This window comes from Periophthalmus magnuspinnatus, chromosome 18, assembly GCF_009829125.3.
Source record: "Periophthalmus magnuspinnatus isolate fPerMag1 chromosome 18, fPerMag1.2.pri, whole genome shotgun sequence".
Classification (NCBI taxonomy): Eukaryota; Metazoa; Chordata; class Actinopteri; order Gobiiformes; family Gobiidae; genus Periophthalmus; species Periophthalmus magnuspinnatus.
The window spans coordinates 17,727,983-17,747,922 of NC_047143.1; the positions used below are offsets into that span (position 1 = coordinate 17,727,983).

General features: G+C 35.9%; 1 protein-coding gene across 11 annotated transcripts in view; it reads right to left on the minus strand.

Annotated features, from left to right (window-relative positions):
* The window catches only part of ablim2 (actin binding LIM protein family, member 2), a 72,928-nt gene continuing 52,988 nt past the window's right edge, over positions 1 to 19,940 (minus strand). For 2 of the 11 annotated variants that reach the window (XM_055229170.1, XM_055229168.1), the window contains exons 7-16: positions 13,021 to 13,108; positions 12,424 to 12,482; positions 12,216 to 12,257; positions 10,956 to 11,033; positions 10,313 to 10,456; positions 8,273 to 8,305; positions 7,765 to 7,882; positions 6,887 to 7,150; positions 2,750 to 2,857; positions 1 to 889 (exon numbers count right to left, since the gene is read on the minus strand). In XM_055229170.1, coding sequence (XP_055085145.1) covers positions 684 to 889; positions 2,750 to 2,857; positions 6,887 to 7,150; positions 7,765 to 7,882; positions 8,273 to 8,305; positions 10,313 to 10,456; positions 10,956 to 11,033; positions 12,216 to 12,257; positions 12,424 to 12,482; positions 13,021 to 13,108 — 1,140 coding nt within the window. In that variant the 3' untranslated portion in view covers positions 1 to 683. The remainder of the gene's footprint in view (positions 890 to 2,749; positions 2,858 to 6,886; positions 7,151 to 7,764; positions 7,883 to 8,272; positions 8,306 to 10,312; positions 10,457 to 10,955; positions 11,034 to 12,215; positions 12,258 to 12,423; positions 12,483 to 13,020; positions 13,109 to 19,940) is intronic. The other 9 variants (XM_055229175.1, XM_055229174.1, XM_055229171.1 and 6 more) reach the window with 8 other exon arrangements.

Below are 19,940 nucleotides of genomic sequence, written 5' to 3' on the forward strand. Positions count from 1 at the left end.
AGATGCAACATACATAAGTATAAATAGGGAAACTACTAAGGACCACACCGACAATTTTAGATATGTAACAGTGATTCAAACCGTGATTCACAAGACCAATGCTACCAGACAGAGACAGACCAGAGTGTAGCTAACTGTTTATAGTGTACACGTCACCATAGCAACCATCACGTGAGCAGGTGAGATGGGGCCAACATGCATGAAGACAGCGGACGCATCTACCATCACCAAATATTGATCAATGTAACAATTAAAATAAGCAATAAAAGAAATATGTCGCTATGATGCAATGCCAGGAAGATCATCTCTGAAAAGCTAAATCTGATAATGAAAACGCTGAAAATTGTTTCTCCAAAAATTACCTACAATTTAGAATAAAAAAATAAAATAAAAATGTAAAGCTAGTCAAAAAATATCAAAAGGTAAAATAATAATAATAATACATTTAAAATGATTAATTTGCCATTGGATCAATACAATGTCTATTTGAAATGTACTACACACTCAAAGCAATACACTTATAAAATTGATTTTAGTTTTACTAAAGTTTCAGAAATTGATTATTCGCATTTGAGCAAATATATTCAAAACTAAAACTTAAAAAAAAAAAAGAAGGATTTCAACCCAAAAGTGTCTTAAATTTCTAAATTTTATATTTATACTTCGCAACTCCTGTACCAGCCCTATGCATGTAGTAGATCCAACCTGAAGGGCAGGGCATGTGGTGGGGGACGGATTGGGCGGGACTCATGGATGACTACATGACAGGCAACATGCGACACATCGTGCAGAGACCAGACCAGAACAGAAGTGTTAAAGAGGAAGTGGACTGTACCATGCTGTCTGTAGATGGGGGGTTTTCTATAAATATTATCTTTGACCATAGTCTCTGAAGATGTAGAAGGAAATATAATGGAAAAGCCATCATGGGAGAGAGAAAGAAAGAGAGAGAGAATGGAGAAAAAGAAGCATGAGTTAGCAGTTATTGGGAGATGAGAAAATAGGGAGTGAAAGCAAAAAGAGGGGCAGGGTAAGGCTTAATTAAAAACAACATATATTCATTTAAAATCATTGGAAATATTATTCATGCAACATCAACACGAACCAAGTTATAGTTGTAAATACACATTTTAGTATCAATCAAAAATAATCGGATTTTAAATCACATTAACAAAATTAGCAAAACACATCAAAGTTGTTGTGTAGATGCTTGACAATTTTAATTAAATTGCATTAAAATTAAAAACTATAATGGGTTGAGGATAGAAATTTTGTCCAGCATATGTATATACATGTATTTACATTCACTTGTCCTTTACTGTGCTTTTGTCTATAAAGGCCCTATATCACACAAAACTAACTTGTGAGCTTTAAGCCATGTCATTATGCTGTTGCCTCCTAACTATACCTGGAGTTGTGTTTTGTTTCATTCACACATGTTTGAGTAACCCTTTATTATTAGTCTGTCTACATCTCCAAAACTCAAATGCTGCTCCACCTTGTGATGTTATGCAGCGGTATTTTTTAAGTTAACAGCTACCTGTTCTTTAGTACAGATTGTAACTTTCAGGGCTTAAATTATTCAAATGATTCTAGTGAAGATGTATGGAGTTTAAAGCACAGTAGAGCACTTCCTGTATTACCCCATGACATCACAAAGTGGAACAGAGTTTTGGTTTTCTTTTTTTGTTTTTTTCAGAGAAAAATTCAGACACCATATGCAGGGTCTATGTGTTAAAACATGTGTGAATGAATTAAAACACAACTCTGGGTATGTTTTTGATGAGGAAACAACATTATGACATAGATTACATTAACATTAATAATTTAAACATACTTAACTATTTAGGGTATATAACACTAAATCTAATAGTTACAATGTGGTTCCAAACATCTACCGTAATCTAAGGCTTCTCAGTGGACCCTTCAACATAGAACAACACATTAACATGAATCACATACAGTAGCACACATAGGGAGTTAATCTTTTAACTTGTTTCAGATCAGATACTGCCAATGTCTGAAACATACAAAAGCAGTATGAAAAGCAATATGAAAGTGGATAAGCACTGGCTGATTTTATTCCACTTCAAGGTGGACTATGTAACTTTTCCCATGGGAGTGATGTCTCATGGAAATGTTGCCTGCAATGTTCCACAGTATGGCATTGAACTTTAATTGGCATTTATTCAGTCTTTATTGCTCAAAAATATCTGGGAAAACATGCATTTTTACTCTCCACACATCTGATCTGTTGTAACCTGGTGGTTTCACTTAGTTGTATCCATGTACATAGATAAGTTTAATGCCATACTGTGGAACATTTTTTGTAAAGCAATAACATTCCATAGGGACAAGCACATGGAAGACCCTCCATCAGAAATGTTATATAATGCATTTCTGGCATATTTTCTTTGATTTTGCATGACAGACATTGTTTTTCCTCAATGGCAATATGCATCACCGTATGTTGGATCACAGTAATATATTGCATGAATTTGGGGTGTTTCACTTCCCATTATTATTAATAGCTTAGCATTATTTCATAAAAAAATGTATACCCATTTGACACTTAAATAAATGATTAGCTAAGTTAACTACGGTACTAACACTGAGAACACTGCAGACTACTGTCACTACAGTTTGTTTTGTTTTACCTCGTGTCCCACATGGCAGCCTGCAAAGTATAAAAACATAGCAAAAGCATTTCTGGAGCAGTTGAGAGCCAGGCAGGGTGGTCAGTGCCTACCTGGTATGTGGAAATGCCGGGGAGCAGCCACGTATGTAGAGGCCGAGGAGGGGGACTTGCCGTCGGAATAGGTGGATAAGCTAGGAGTACTCCGGCCACTTTCACTACCTTTAGGTCAGGAAGAGATAGAAGGGTAAAACATAGAGATGGTGGAGGGGAGAGGGAGAGAAAAAGAGGGATTTTGGGGATGGTAAACAAATATGTTATTGATATATAAACAATTCAGAAGTTTTTGAATGAATGAGTGAGTAATGTGACTTACTAACCCAGCCATTTTAATGTATTGTCGGATTTGGTGATAGCAGGTTTTGAGAAGTGCTAAGAAACTGAAACTTCATTGTAATTTTGCGATTAATAATAATAATAATAATAATAAATAATAATAAGAAGAAATTAAGTTAAAACTACTTCTACTACTACTACTACTACTACTACTACTACTACTACTACTACTAATAATAATAATAATAGAAGAATGTAGTAAAGATTGTGAGATGTTTTTTTGAAAATGCAATATGATGAGAGATAATGTTAAATGTGTTCAATCCATGTATGTATTTGCAAATCTTTTTATTTGGATATTGTTGGCTGTAAAATAATGCACAACTGGCAAATATTTAAAACCGGTAACAAAAAAGTAGCTTACACATTACGCATTTTTGTTGTGAAATTTTCATAAGCCTGATCATATTTGGTTTTGACTTTTTCACCGAGAGCAAACAACTGTATAAAGAAAACCAGATGACTGACAATTTTCATTTTTGTTGTACTGTGGTGGCTTGAAAAATACTTTGCATAGTATGTTGTCATGTCTAGTTTTCTCATTACAACCAAAATGAGTTTTGAGTTAGCTGGGTAATGAAGTCATTGTCAGTGCATGAGTAACTACAATAAGCACATAGATCCAGAGCTGTGAGGGAGGCTCCAACACAGCCCGGGGTGTAAGTGCATGAGATCACTGACAAGGCAACAGTTCAGCAATCTCTACACACACATGCCTTAACACACCAAAACTGTTAGTGCACATCGAAAATGTCGGACAAACTCCATATACATGGACTTAAGAATGATGATTTAAAGGGACGGTATCTAAGAATGTGATTTTTAAATTTCACAAACATAACCTTTCTGTGTTCCCAGATACGAGGTAAACATGTTCAAATCAAATATTGCTATACACAGATAACAATTGTTATGCTGATTTATTCTTTATTACAAAACCTTTGGCCGTGATGGCATAGTTGTTGCATTTGGGTTGCCAGTTTCAATGACAAAATCAAGTTGCTTTAAATGTACAAGGACTCTCTCTGATCTGAATCCTCACTACCTAAACCCCAGCACCTCCAGTCAATCACTAATCAGTGCTAGTGCAGCCTCTTCAGCTCAGTGAGTGAATTCTGGAGGTTCTGAGCTTTCATATAAGGCATGGCCTGTCCATATACTAATACTATACTAAAATTTGTATATGTTCTCTATATGCAGGTGAATCCACTGGCAACCCAGGTTTAGTTTTGATTAGTTCCTTAAAAAGTAAAAGTGTAAGCTACATACCATACCTTTACGGTCATGACATAAAATGCATTTGAGTTATAATTTTACTTAGATGGTCCATAAGACAACTTTTATGAGACAATCTACTTCATATTCATGGCATTCTTCCACGGAATCCAAGAACATCTGAGTCCAGTGGTGCAGTTTGTAATATACCGCTAAAACTGGCAAAGCTATTCCTCTCTTTTATCCTCCCTCTCTCCGCCTCTCCACCTCTCTGGCCTGTCACACTGAATCTGCCCGAGAGCTCCAGTGTACGTGACTTCTGTAACCCTGCTCTACCTCATGCTTCTAATCAGACGATTCCATGCTCCAAGAATGCATATGTTAGCTCAGGGCAGTCTGCGGTGTTAAAATAGCTTCCCAAAAACAGGCAAGGGCTTTCCAGACACTATACAACAACTGGCTTTAATGCATTATTCTTTGTCACTAGCAATGAAATCCAAACAATATTGAGATGTTTTTTTTTTTCATGCAGCTGCCCTGAACAAATACAACATTACTTGACCATGAACCACAAGTACTATTGACAGTATGCATGTCCTTAACTCCACTTTCAAACTGGTGGAAAAATCTAAAAATATAAATTACATAGATAGCAAATAGCATCAATGATTTCATGTTAATTCCGTACACTTAACATATATTAAGTAGGCTTTATACGGTTTTTTTTGGTTTTTTTTACAGTATTAGGTAAATTCTAAGAAAACTGTGGCATACAATGGAATATAGTTACACAAGGAGTTCATTGCAAGCAAGGAAGGACAAGCAAACCAATGGAATTATGATATCCTACACCTAGAACATACTAAAATATCAAAGTTACAGTATACAACAAGTTAACCATGCAACAACCACCATGTCCACAGACACAAGGCAAGCACAATGGGAAGAGTAGTGGCCCTAAGTATGATCCTTGAGGTACACCATGAAACCTGGCCACAGCACGATACCACACAACAACATCACAATACCTAACTATTGGACAGAGGAAGGATACATTGACTAAAGGAAGACTATGGGTTACCGTCAGGAGGGGGCAAACTGAGATGGAGAGAGTTCTTAGCTGTGGGGTCGGGTTCGGGGTCCACTTTTAACCCTGGGAAGTCATAGAAGTTATGGAGTAGGTACGCTACAATAATATGTACATCTACATGAGTTTAAATTACGTGTTTTCTGATTTTTTGTCATGTTTGAAGTAATGTATGAAGCATACATTAGGGTTTTCAAAATATAAAAAACTAACTAGACAACTAATTAGTATTGAAACTAGAAACTCATTTGAACTAGTATTAAATCCACTGTGTACTATCTGCATCTAGTTATAATGTCTCTTCTTGTCTGATAACCAGGAAGTGCATAATTAGCGTGTCAGTTGTTGTTAACTTTACTGTGATGGCAATGATCTCTGAAAGTTGTGAAAAGCGCTTATAAAATCATTGCAGTTAAATAAAAAAAACAACGCTGTCAAAACTACTCAAATCCACAGTTATTTTGAATTTAAGTCATTATAACAGTCTAATTCGTTTGTGATGTTAGTTTTGGACACATGGTATCGTGAACAGACTAAGCAGTTTCATGGCTCTAGTGTGATCAAACAGCGGCCACAACAATTGAACTTGGCGCACACCAAGAAGACACTGGTCTGCACTGAGTCACTCGTCTACGGTTAACCAGAAACCCAAGGGCCACAGCCAGACTTTCCAAGACTGGGTTAATATGGTGCTTCAAACCTCGCCATGCCAAGTGATGTCAGACTTAGTATTTGAGTAGTATCACTGCACTGCAAACTTTGAGACTGATTAAGTCTAATACAGAATGTAACAGCATGGTGGCGATATTCGGGACCCAGTGAAAATATGATCCTACGGCATGGCGTATACATAACAAAAGCAACAGATGAGAAAAGTTTAAGATTTTCTGCTTGCTGGATGCAAAAAAAATAAAGCCACAGTATGTAACTTTTTAGTTAAAAAGTACCATGTTTTGTTTAATTTTTATTATTATTATTATTTTTGTTGTTTTTTAAAAACATGTATCTTTATTCTGAGCAGGTTTGCGTCCCCACAAGCCCTTAAGGAGGGCCTCCTCTAGCCTGGAAATGTTGTTCCTTTGGCTATGATATTTCACAGTATGGGATAAAACAGATCGATCCCTATGGCGAAATTTCCCAAGTATGGTTTTAACTTTCCATGGAATCATGCAGCTGACATACCGCTTCCAGAAAATTGCATACTGTAAATTTATGTGGGGCATCTGAGTAATATATAGTATTGTAAGGTGGTCATCATTCTTGGCTTTTTGTGCCTTTATCAAAAACAATGAATGACATAGTAGAAATATTTTTTTGATAATTTGAAGTTTGAAATTAGCTACAGGCAAAAATACTATTCAATTGGGCAACCATGCTGCTTTTAGTAAGCATTTGGAAACAGTAATTTACCAAACCATGTCATTCTAATCTTACGGCAGCTGCATTGGTGGAAAAAATTGCTAAATATGACAAACTGTAGCAAACAATTTCTGTGTAATTTAGATTCTTGATTCTGTATTAGACTTGTGGTCGGCCTCAGCGTGCCTGGATACCTCTGAAGTATGGGATGTAGTTGTGTTGCTGCAGCAGGGCCAGAGTGGTGGGGTTTAGGTGTAAGGCAGTGCCCCCTGGTGGTACAGGAGAGCACTTGCCACTACTGAACCCTCCACTGGTGCTTCTCTCAGCCCCCCCGCTGTGGTACCCTGGCAGGGAGGAGTATTTATGGCTTCCTGGTACAGTGGGGGGCAGTAGTAGGGAAGTGGTGTCACGGGGCAGGCTGCTGTATCTGCCGGTAAGGATTGTGTCTGTTCCAAAAGCTCCATTCAAGTAAAAAAAAAACATGGACACACATTGGAATTTTTGTGCATATTACAAATATCATATTAGAATTAAGAGAGAGAGATAAAAAAAGGGGTAATACAAAGTTATTATATGATAAAAGCCATCATTATAGCCAAAGAGTAGACAAAAATTGTACACGATGTAACAGTTCTGGTGGGGGATCCACAATCTGCTTGTCTGCATGTCATTGCTTTACCACATGGTATTAATCTTATCTATCTTGCATGTATTTCGTTATGCACATGCATTTTTACAGCGGGCAGGCTTGCTTCTCCTCAGATCTGACTTGTAACCTGGCTTTTGTTTGTCTCCATTAAGATAAATAAGTTTAATGTCCCCCTGTGGGATAATTCAGGCAAAGCAACATGGAGACAAGCCAATTATGAGCCGCCAGTGCCACCAGAGAAGTTTAGTTACATAGTGCACGTTTATTAAGTAGGTTACTGGGTTGCTATGCATCTCATTAGAAAAAAGAGCATAGCTTCTTTCAGATGATTTTACCATAAATGTAATAACATGAATATAAATGAACATAAAAACTGACACATAAATTGCAATAAACCCAATGGAAACAGTAATAGTTACATACCTGGTCGGCTGTAGTTCTGTGGTGAGCGGGAGGGAGTGTAGCGTCCATAGCCCACCAGAGAGCTGTTGGAGCTGGGGCAGGAGGGTCTTCTCTGCCTGGGTGACTTTTCTCCATCACCCTAAACCAGAGCATAAAGACACATTAGACCTGATAGAGTGAAATTATACATTTGGGATTAGACAAGATTCAGCATAAACATCACCGCAACCAATATTTGGGTTAAATTTAAATAACCATACACAATTTTCACAATATACTCAAACTCTGTTCTTAAAAATATTACTCAAGTTCACCAAAATTACAAATGGAAAGAAAGTAAAACATTTGAATGCAGTTTAACAAAAATCAACTAGAAAACATTATGAATTTGAAAATAAGACAAATATTCAGTCTCAGGCAAGGCACTAAAAAAAGACCAGAAATTAGTTTACTGAACAACAACAGTATACATGAATGCACATTATCACAGGCTGCACCACATAGACAGGGGGACATTCTTGTGCGTTACCTCAGTAGGAGTAGGAGAAAGCAGCTGAGGGGACTGCAAATGGGAGAGAGGCTGATGAGAGACTTGTATGTGAACGGGCCATCCACTTAACACTTAATACATAAAAAATTAGAAGTAATGATTTTCTGGATTCTATAATTGATAAATGTATTGTATTAAGTTTTTGTATAGCTCCAACATTACTGCAACCAGAAACGTTATGGGCTCAAATAATGTTTAATTAATTTATGATTTTATATGGCTAGGAAGTATGTATTATTCTGTAAGTCAACAAAGCACCCTTTCTCTGGGTGACTATATAGAGTCTATATAGAGCTTCTCTGCTGTTGTATTTGCTTAGTCATTTTCACAACATAAATCACAAATTTAATCCCAAAATGTATCCCAAAACTTATTTATCAATTAACCATTCAGTCTTATCGACATGTACAAGGATCAGCAAGGTATCTCAGACATACGCTATCACTCAAAAGTTTGGGCAAGCTCTCTCAATCAATGTTTTTTCTTTCTTCATTTGTACTACTTTCTACATTTTATATACATACAGAAAACCTCAAATATGAAGTAAGATATACAGAATTATGTAGCAAAGAAAAAAGTAAATATATATTTTATATTCAAATCCTTTGTTTTGCCAAAAAATATTGAGTTATTTAAGTTGTTTTTTTTTTCTTTACTACATAATTCCATGTATCTTGCTTCATATATTTGATGTCTTCCATATGCATAAAATGTAGAAACTGCATATACATAAATGAAAAAAAAAACACTGAATGAGAGGGTGAGTCCAAACTTTTGAATGGTAGTGTATGTTTAAACAGCACCCATGAAACAATGTTTAGAAGAGTTATTTAGCTTTTTTCTTTGCTACATAATTCCATATATCTTGCGTCATATATCTGATGTCTTCCGTATGTACAAAAATAGAAATAAAGGAAAAGGTGTGGCTGGTGCTATTTAAACATACACTACCACACTGTCCTCTTGCTCTCATACCTCTAATTCAGTGGGGGGGTTTTCTTTAGTTTTACTACTTTCTACATTTTAGATATATACAGAAGACAACAAAGATATGAAGTAAGAAATATGGAATAATTTGGTAAAGAAAAAGTTAAATAATAATATTTTTCAACAAAGAGTTATTTAATGTTTTTTACTACATAATTCCATATAATCTTACTTCATATATTGGATTTTTTCCATATGTATATGAAATGTAGAAGGTAGTAAAAATAAAGAAAAAAATTAGAGGGTGCGTCCAAACTTTTGACTGATACTGTATCTTAATATTTTCTGCAATGCTATATAAAATAATTGGCTAATGGCAGGCCTTGTTGGAGGGTATATGAGTCAACATTGACCCAGGTGTGCTTCTGTCTGGCATGGGTGATGTCATGATAATGGAGGGGGAGAACACGGTGTAGTTTACATGCTCAGGGCAACAGGTCTGTGGCCGCATTACAAAGCTTTGGATGTGCTGACGCTGGTGATGAATAGAATGCGATGAAATGACAGAAGAAAGGTAAAAAAAAAAATGAAAGCAAACAGCTGTGTGACCATTTTAAGGATTTACGCCCCTAAAGGAAAGAGGGTGTAACTACAAAAATACATGGGACACCTTGCTAGCTTGGAAATATGCAGATATTAATTTGCAATATAATAAACAATAACAGGTATCAAGAGCTAATATTGTGTGAAGTTAATAGTCATAGTTAAATCTTATCTATGAATCGGTACCAAGCCATTATCCTTCCTTTTTTACATTTAGATACAATTAAACTGGTTTAAGAGTTTTTGTCAATATGTTCATTTGTGCTGTGGATATTGAGAGGATGGATCTAAAAACTCAAAAATCATGTGTTTAATAATTTGTGGATTTTTAATGAAATTACAATAAACTGATACAGAAAATCCTCATCTCTAAGTGAGATATAATCTTAGTCTATAATTTGAAAACAACCAATAATAACATCAACAATACAATATAATACAATAAGGTGAAACTGCAATGAGTAACTGTAGAGTCGTAGTATAACGCACCTCTCCGTAATGCCTTTCCTCAGATGGGTAGCTCACATAGGGGGAGTAGGACAGCATGTCAGGTCTGTCAATGTTGTAGATAGCCTTGGTCTTTGGAAGAGCTGCCAGATCTTTGTAGTCCAGCATCTCCTCTCCTAGTTTGGCCTGAAAGGGGACGAAAGAAACATACATATTTTGATTTTAGGGCTGTGCAAGTAATTGAGTTTCAATCAAATGGAGAGCCAGTCATCTATGGTTTAGGGTTTTTCAGTTGAAATGTCTACAGCCAAACCTCTGTCAGTAAAAGCATGTGGTTTGGAGCAGAGTTCAGAATTTGAAGGAAAACATTTGTACTATTTTTGTGTTAAATGGAACTTCAGAGATTCAAAGATTGTACTCAGAGACTAAAAACTACATTTAAAGCCATATTTATTTGTTTTGAAAATGAAATTGGGATCACTCAGAACAAGGAAAAACTACATTTTTGCTTTGTTGTCCAGTCTGAGATGATTAAAAGGAATTAATAAAATTGAAGAAAAAAAAAAGATTGCTCTTAATATGAAGCAAGTGTTTCTAATGTAATCTTAACATAAAAAATACTTTATGTTTACAAAAATGTGATATTAGTTCCCTCTGGTGGCGACTGTGAGAGGTGCAGGCTTACATAGATAACTCTGTTGGGAGAACCCGAGGCGCTGGAGGCTGGCACTGAGGTAATGCTCTCAGATGAAGTCCTGGTCACCTGATACACAAGGTACAAATACACAATAACCTCAAAAGGATGGAAGTAACATATCTCACAGAACAAACTAGAACAGTGTTAACAACAACTCAACGATACGAAATAATGGGACAGTATCAAAAAATTACATATTAGATCATAATGGAGAAAATAGACTTAAAAAAAAGTCTTAAAATGTAAACAACTGAGACTGCTGTGGCCTTGATTTGAAAGAATGGTCACAATTAGCAAAATCTGCAAAAAACAAGGTATGTCAATGAGATCCTTTATGTTATTATAAAATCTGCTAACCCTCTTGTTTAGACTAGCAGCATGCTCTGAAATATGTGATTGTTGTTTTTGATTAAAGGCGCTGTACCAGATTTTTTAGATGTAATAAACAAAAATTTGTCTTGCCTATATTTTTAAAACAGACCTATTATGCAAAATTGACAGAACTCTAAACCATTTTACAGTTGTTTCTCCTAAAACATACTCAAGTTGTATTTGACTCCCATTTTCAGCACCACCAGTATACACCCACTGTTCTATACTTATTTAGTTCTCCAGGTTTATTTTCATAATCTGCAGTGCATGTAGGATTTGGCAGCATCGCATAGCCATTTTGGTACAAACACACACACACATACCCCCCCCACCCCACAATGTTTACAGATGTTTTTATCATCTGTAAACATTGTGCTTATAAACTCATTGTGGAGAATAATGCTAGGTATGCATTAAGATAACAATAACTTGAGAACTAGTTCTCATTCTAGTTCACATTGTTAAGATGGTAAAAAATCAAGTACAGCGCCTATATCAAAACTAAAGTCTTTATCCTGCAATGGCTAGCAAGTATAAATACACACATGGTTAAATGCTAGCAAACAAGCACAAAAGTCCAAACATGTCAGTGATGCAGTGAGGTTATTTTCTTGTCATGTGTGAAGAAGAGAGAGTTCACAATGTTTTTCACAATTCAAATATGTCCTCTTTTCTCTGCTGCATAAGCATAAAATGACTAAGACATTCTGAAAAGTCAAAATGACCACCTTCAGACTTCACTATTAAATTGTGTAGCTATTAGCAAATAAAAATCCCATTCACATCTTGTATCTACAGTTAGCGTCAACCCATGCAGCAGGTTGTGAGGAACATTAGCATTAGCATTAGCCAGGGCACGCTCAGAACACGACCAACCTCTTGATCACGGACGTCATTGAGTTGTATCCGCACCTGCTTCTGGGGAAAAACGTGAGCGATGAAGAAGGTAGTGGTTTAAGTTAGCAAATGTATATACCGTAAGCTAATGCATGTGTCCAGATCCAGATGGTATATATAAAGTCTACAGAGAAAATTACCTCTATACACCTGTTCTATAAGGATAACATGGCAACATTTTACCCACCTTGCTCTTTTCTTCTTGCTTGGCTGCTTGTCTGCATGGAGGATGCCAGATAGAGTTTCCTACAGACACAAATATGAGCAACTAGTTTAGTAAAACTGTTTTTCACATTTAATCAGTCAAAACAGCTAAATTTAAATCTAATTAGTTACTTAGTTTCCCTTCCCTTCTTCTTCTCTTGCTTGAGACCTGCAATTCCTTTCAATACACTAAAGAATATATTAAACTTGTTTCTTATGAGTCCAATTCTTCACTAGTATAAACTCAAAGATTAAAAATTGTACACAAATGTAGCAAATATATTTGATCACATTTGGGGAAATAGCTTGAGTGAGAATGCATACAATTTTGTTTTTGTATTTGTACTATAAAACATTAGAGGAGACTCTGGTGGCCCCCCAAGTCAAATTTTTGTTGCCATAGTCTAAACACAAACCAGACAAAACATTGGTGACACAAATTCTATTATATGCTTGTGGTATTGTCATAAACATAGAAGTAACTGTATGTAATATGTAATAAGTGATTTTTTACCACTAGGGGTAATAAGTGACATTATACTCAAGTATATTTAGTATACTGTGATGTGCGTGTTTTTACCTTGCAGGTACATCTCCTCTCCCTCTGCAAACATGAGCTCACAGCGGGCACAGCGGGCACATGTGGGGTGGTAATGCTTCTCTCCAGCCTGGGGACAAAAACAACATGTCAGGATGATATGGAAACTGTATATGCATTTAGTTTCAAAGAGTAGAAATAATAGTAGGTATGAATTTCACTATGTAACCTGGTTGTGTACATGTGAAGTCATGACAAGTTACAGGACAGACCTGTGCAGAGGTGACCCCGTTTACAGTAAGAAAGCATGATTTTTCAAGGTATTTTTGAGCAACTAAAACACCTGTCATTGAATAAATACAGCATAGATCAATGTAATACTGTACAGTGGAACAGTCCAAGCAAAGCAATAACACCTCCATGGAGACAAGCAAGTGGCAACCCCCCACCAAAAGTTGCATAGTGCAGCATTAACTAAATCTATTATAGATCCAGATTGGCAGCAGTCATCAGCAGTATATTGTATACAAGATAGTGTTCTGGTCTGATCAAAATTGCAATATAAATGTCTATAAAGCTAACAAAAACAAACAAGTATATAAAGTAATATTTCCAATACTGACCACCTCATATTGGTTTAAAATGCTATAAGAATTCACTGTTAGCATATTTTTGCATTCTATCCCACAGGCCTTATATTTGCATGTCTGGTGCTTGTTTGAATTGACTTATTGTTTAGTGACATTTGCTGAGTCAGGGTGTGGGGCTGGTCTGTGGCGAGGCACTGGGCTGCTTATTATACACCATCCAATTAGCATTCAAGTGCCACAAGTGAATAAGCTATACAGGGCAACACAGGATGCTGTTTCATAGTTCTGCCAAAAGGTGGAGCTGTTGTGTTGCAGTTTGCACATATGATCATCTAGGGAAGGAACGCCTGAAGAAGCAACAGTATTGTGGATAAGGTGAACAGATTTTCAACATCAAAAACTGGGACACAGACAGGTTGGGGTGTTTGGTAATAATAAAACTGTGAGAAGAGCAAGCGATTAAGAATTTTATTATGCACTTGTCAGTACAGTTGAGTACATATTTCTGTGTTTTGGCAATTTTCAAGCATATTTTAGATAAATCTGCTGGTACAGGGGACACAAAGCTCAAAACTGGGACTGTCTTGGGTAAATAGGGACATCTGGTTACCCTAGCTGTGGATCAAAGAAGCACTGAAGCTGGATAGATTCAAGTAGTTGCTATCACAATGATATAAGATAAAAAAAAAAAAAAAAAAGGTTATAAAACTATTCAACACAATCTGATCCTTACCAGCTTAGCTGGAATGGCAAGAAGTGAGCTCATTTGTACAGATAAACAAGTTCCTCTAAAATAACATACAGTCACTAGTTAGCTACAACAATTTCCACCATAGACATACATGCAGATTTACCTATACCTACATCAGTGTAACAAAGTGTGGAACCCAAATAATGCTTTAAATCCCTGTAATAAAACCTGTACTGAGTAATATCAACTATGTATTAGCATATGCATTGCATTCACATGTGCCTTGAGTAATCCTGCATTATCAGTCTGTCTACATCTTCAAAGCTCAAAATGTTCTATTCCACCTTGTGATGTCATGAAGTGGTAGTTTTCAAGTTAACAGCTACCTGTTACCTTTAGTTCAGTAGAGATAGGTAATTCAGGACTGAATTTATCCGAATGATTCTAGTGAAGGTGTATGGAGTTGAAAAACAGTGGAGCACTTTCTGTATGACCACGTGACATCACAAAGTGGATGTTTTAGAGAAGTCAGCCTAAATATGCAGGGTTTGTTCCAGGTATGTTTGATAAGAAAACAGCACTATAATATAGATCAGAAAAAAAAATGGGCCCTTCAAATAAAGCATCAACATACAATTTTTATCATTACACGTACATCCTAAACAATTACCGGTTAATTCCACACTGGATTATCATTTGTTATGGACACATCTATAATCTGTGTCTTGACTTAAAATATCATCAAAGGTGTTAGTGACACACAGCAGTACCAACATGAGGCCTGCTGCCAGCAACTGAAAAGTCCTCCTTCAACACTCCAGACCTGTTTACAATGAGGTGACAGAGTTCATATAAGCCCGTAGTGTGTCCAGTACTAGGCCACTTGCATGAATAGCAACATTGACTTTCAAATGATCAACACCAATGAATGCTTGTATAGGCTAACCTCGTCACAACTTATACCTTCTTGTGTGGTAATAAAGTTTACAGATTTGAACAAGTTTACAGAATAAGCTTAAAAAGTCAGGCCTCCCAGCTAGGCTCTATGTAGAAGATATTCCTTTGCCTAGAATGTTCCACAGTATGGCATTAAGCTTATATATTGTATGCCAATGGAGACAATCAGATGATGCCATCAAGTTACACGTCAGACCTATGGAGAGGGATTCAGTTCACAGTAAGAATGGATGTTGAGGTATTTCTATAAGCAGTAAAACTTGTAATTTTTTGTAATTGAATAAAATGGGAGAAAATGAAGTTTTAACATTTCAGACAATGAAATGACATATCCATAGCAACAAATAGGTGGCAGACCCACTACCTGAAAAGTTACATAGTGTATCTTTAAAACAGTTAGTAAACAAACATATTATGAAGTATATGTTCAGTGTAGTGGTACATTGTGAGTACCACTAGATCTAAACCAGGTCTATATATCAGAACTAAACCAGGGCTAAAACAGGACTAAATCATTCCATTAAAAAAAAAAAAATAAATAAAAAATAAATAAATACCAAACTGAATCACAAAACCTACTTTAAAAAATATATGTTTGGCAGTTCTAACATATTTGGATTGGGTCAGTGTTTGTGGACATGTATTCAGTCAATTTATACCATCTTACAAACTCCCAAAGTACTTTTAATTTGAAATAATCATTCTTTTCAGTTTCAGTTCATCAATCTTAACGCTGGAGTTTCCCATTTGCCTCATTCATAATAAGTGTGACCTCCCTCTTGGCATGTTTGGTGTTTTGACAACCAGAATCTCTAACCAAACGCAGTTATCTAATGACCCACCACATGCTATTTCCTAAAATGTGGAATCTGTGAAAGCAACAATGAACTAAGCAACTCAAGATGGGAACATTTACGCAATTTTCAGTCTTACTTAACAGTTTTCTGATGTTTGTTGCATTCTGTGTTTACAATGGTATAAAAGTGTACATGATTACTTGGTTTAGTGGGATAGTACCTGTAGTAAATTTAACTGAATAAATGTATCATAGTTTTATATCAGTTAAGTGGCAGTTTGTGGAGTAAAAAAAGTTGAGAAGAAATATACAAAAATAAAGGAAGTGGCAGTGAGTTCTAAAACAGATTACCTTTACCATAGACTGTATATATAAATGGACATAACTAACCTGCAAGGGGCCACATTCCAAATAGAAGTGACCACAGGCATGCTTCCCGCTCCATCGACTCCAATTCACTTTACACTGATAAATTGTCACCCCCTCTCAGCAACAGCAGCAGTGAGCCTCATCATTTTGGTCTTAAAATGTTTATATTAACCCGCTATACATGATCCTGGTATTTTTATTTTGCTATTCTGTCCATAAATCAAGATATGAGCATTAGTAACAGACAAATCAGGCGCCTTCGTTCCATGAGCATTAGCAACAAGTTTGAGCGCGGTTAAGCTGTCATCAAATTTCCATCTAAAATGCAGACTATTTAAACACAAGCAAGTGATTTTTTTCTGGCTGTTTAAACCATTTAACAAAATTATGCATTGTTATCAGAACTACTGTACAATTTAGACAGTTATGGAATTGCTGCTGCCCTTGTCCAACCGAGAAGTAAAATGATAAACTTCACCAAATAAAAAAAAAAAAAATAGAAAAAACTGGGCAAGATTTTTTGTAAAATCTCAAAATTGAACTAAATCAACTTTTTTTTTTGCTACCAAACTGTGTATGGGTATATGGTGTTTGAATAGCATTACCTACTGTTCTGAGTCCTTTTTTAGTGTGTGCGTGTGAACTATATAAATTTGTAGTTTTTGTTAAAAATGTATAAAAATGGGTGTGGTCTGTGCAATTTCAAGTACTTGGTGACATCACACTGGACTGCCCTGATTACACCCAGATGTTTCTGATTACAAACATCTGGCAGCAGGGGCAGAGTTTGAAGTGTGGATACCTGTTAGACCAATCACATTGTTACTCATATGTCCAGATCCCGCTCCTACTCTCTCACTCTCTTCTTTAATCCTCTAGGTGCTGCCCAGTTTAGCAACTGTATTTGAAATTTGGCTTTAGGTGTTCAGTCCCACTTCAAATATAATAATGTTAATTATGTTTTACTGAAATGAAAAGTCATCTGATATCTGTCTCATTCTCGGTTCGTAATGGTCTTAAGCCCAACACTTTTCTATGTATCTAGATCCTCCCTTTTTTCATCAATTCATTTGGATGTGGAATGAAAACACAAAACAGGATGCCTACACCTCTAGAGAAATAGCAGAACTGTGTAGAAAAGCTACAAAAGTTATCTTAGAAAAAGATTGGGTACTTTTTCTATGTTAAATCTGGCATGAATATTGAAACATCTTGCCAGAAGTTCATATTTTGATGGACCACAGTTGGCCTAAGAGATACAGTTCAGGAAAAGAGGAAGTTGACTTAAAAGCACTGAAGCCAAAAGAATATAATGGCATTGTACGGAAAATCAAACATGGAAAGAATTAGAGAGTGTGAAATCCTTCCTTTTTAAAATGGAACTTTTTAAATATGCTTTTGCTAATAAACTGTGTATATGATGTTTTAAGAGCATTGTCTACTGTACCTAGTCTTTTTTTGTGTGCTGCCTTCAGTGGCCACTGCAATTTCATCTGCAAAGTAAAATGTGACATCACAAAGGACTCTTCTGATTACAGCCAGGTGTTTCTGATTACAAACACTTCTTTTTCTTGAATCCTTCAGGAACTGCCCAGTTTAGCGGCTCTATTCAAAATGTGGCTGTGGGCAGAGTTTAGGTGTTAAGTCACATATTCATATTTTGGTCATTAAAATACTCCTAAGATGATGATGAAATGGGACTCTAAATGCCACAAATTTTAGATGAAATGATTACTTCACCTGTCTCATAACTAGTACTACTATTATTACTACCACTACTTAATACTTAAACTACTATACACAAAAAAGGTATTGGATTAGCATTACATTACTACTGCTTTTACTACTACTACTACTACTACTACTACTACTACTACTACTACTACTACTACTACTACTACTGCTACTACTACTACTACTCTTGCTACTTCTACTACTAGTCTACTACTAGTAAAACACAAATTAGCATATGTCATTGCATTACTATGTTACTACAACTACTACCACTACACAATACTACAACTACCAAAAAATGTTCTTCCATTACTACTCTACTACAAATACTACTACTACTTCCACTGACTGCATTTTGTGTGTCCCTCCTGAGCAGAGTCTTTGAGCTCATTTAAATGCCACGGCATTTGGAGATGCCGGTCTGCTGGTCACTGTGTGATGGAGCAACTAACCTCTGGAAAGGGTTCAAACACTTCCAATGGATCGGCATTTTTATTTATTTTTTTTTAAAGTAGGACCAAGCTGTCAGGATTCATCAATGCAAACTGCTAGCAAAACCCATATAGTAGATACATGTTGCAAATTTGATCCAAAACTCCTCAATAACAGCATGAAGAAGAGGACAAAACTGCAGAACTGATACACCACACCTCTTCATAGTGGTATTTCATATTAACATCCAGCATTTTTTTTTCAATAGTCAAACATTTTGAACCCTAAAAGTATGATCCGGAGTCTGACTTTACTGAATAATTGTGAGTAAATACAGAGAAGCACGCGGAGATAGGGGATAGGTAAAAATAGACATTTTCTGAGCACTCAAATACTCAAATGCAGAACAACGCAGTACATAAACATAAATGAATCAACTCAAATGCAATTCTGAGTAACTTTATGTTGAGAGTGCATGGTTGTAACATGGTTAAAAAAAAAAAAAAAAAGTCCATATAAATGTCCTCTTTGTGTATGATCTGGTCCTTATTTCTGTTTTTCTTTTTTTTTTTTTTTTTGAATAATTCTTCTTTTTTGCATGTTTTCTAATTTCTTTTTTTTTGCATCATTCTATTTTTGCATAAATTGTCTTTATTATTATTAATTTTTTTGGCATAATTTTTCCTTTTCTTTTCTTTTTTTTGCATAATTCATCTTTATTTTTTGCCTATTCTTCTTTATATATATATATATATATATATATATATATATATATATATATATATATATATATATATATATATATATATATATATACACACACATATCTACATGTCCTCATTATGACCACTATAACTCATAAATGTGTTGAATCTGTTCCTTCCGTATCCCATATTTTATTTATTGACCTGGCACTTACAATAGGGACATCATGAATAATATGGTAACGTGTACACAGACTAGGTCACACCTCCTACCAGGTACACACTCATTTAGCCTTGCACTGTCCTGCTTGTGGCCTAAAACACTGAATGGTTGGAGGTGATGTCATTGACCCTGGTTTGGTTTCTCATGTCTCCGCTCCTCTCTAGACACATAACCTGATACAGCCTGCTTATGAAAGGGAAGCATGCGATGGAAGCGAGATTGGGGTTTATTCCCATAATGCCGTTCTGTTGTTCGACGGTCACCAAGGGGACTTACAAGACCCACAGCCCAAAAGGTTTCATCCCCGGTCACTCCCCCCATCGGCCCTGTCCTAGCCCAAGGTGAGTATTCTCAAAAGCAATCTTCTAAAATGGCAATGAGTATCAGGTTGGACTTGTAAATTGTCAATATTAAATAAAACAGTTTATTTAATCTTTGTGGTGACTGGGTCAGCATGACTGATTGC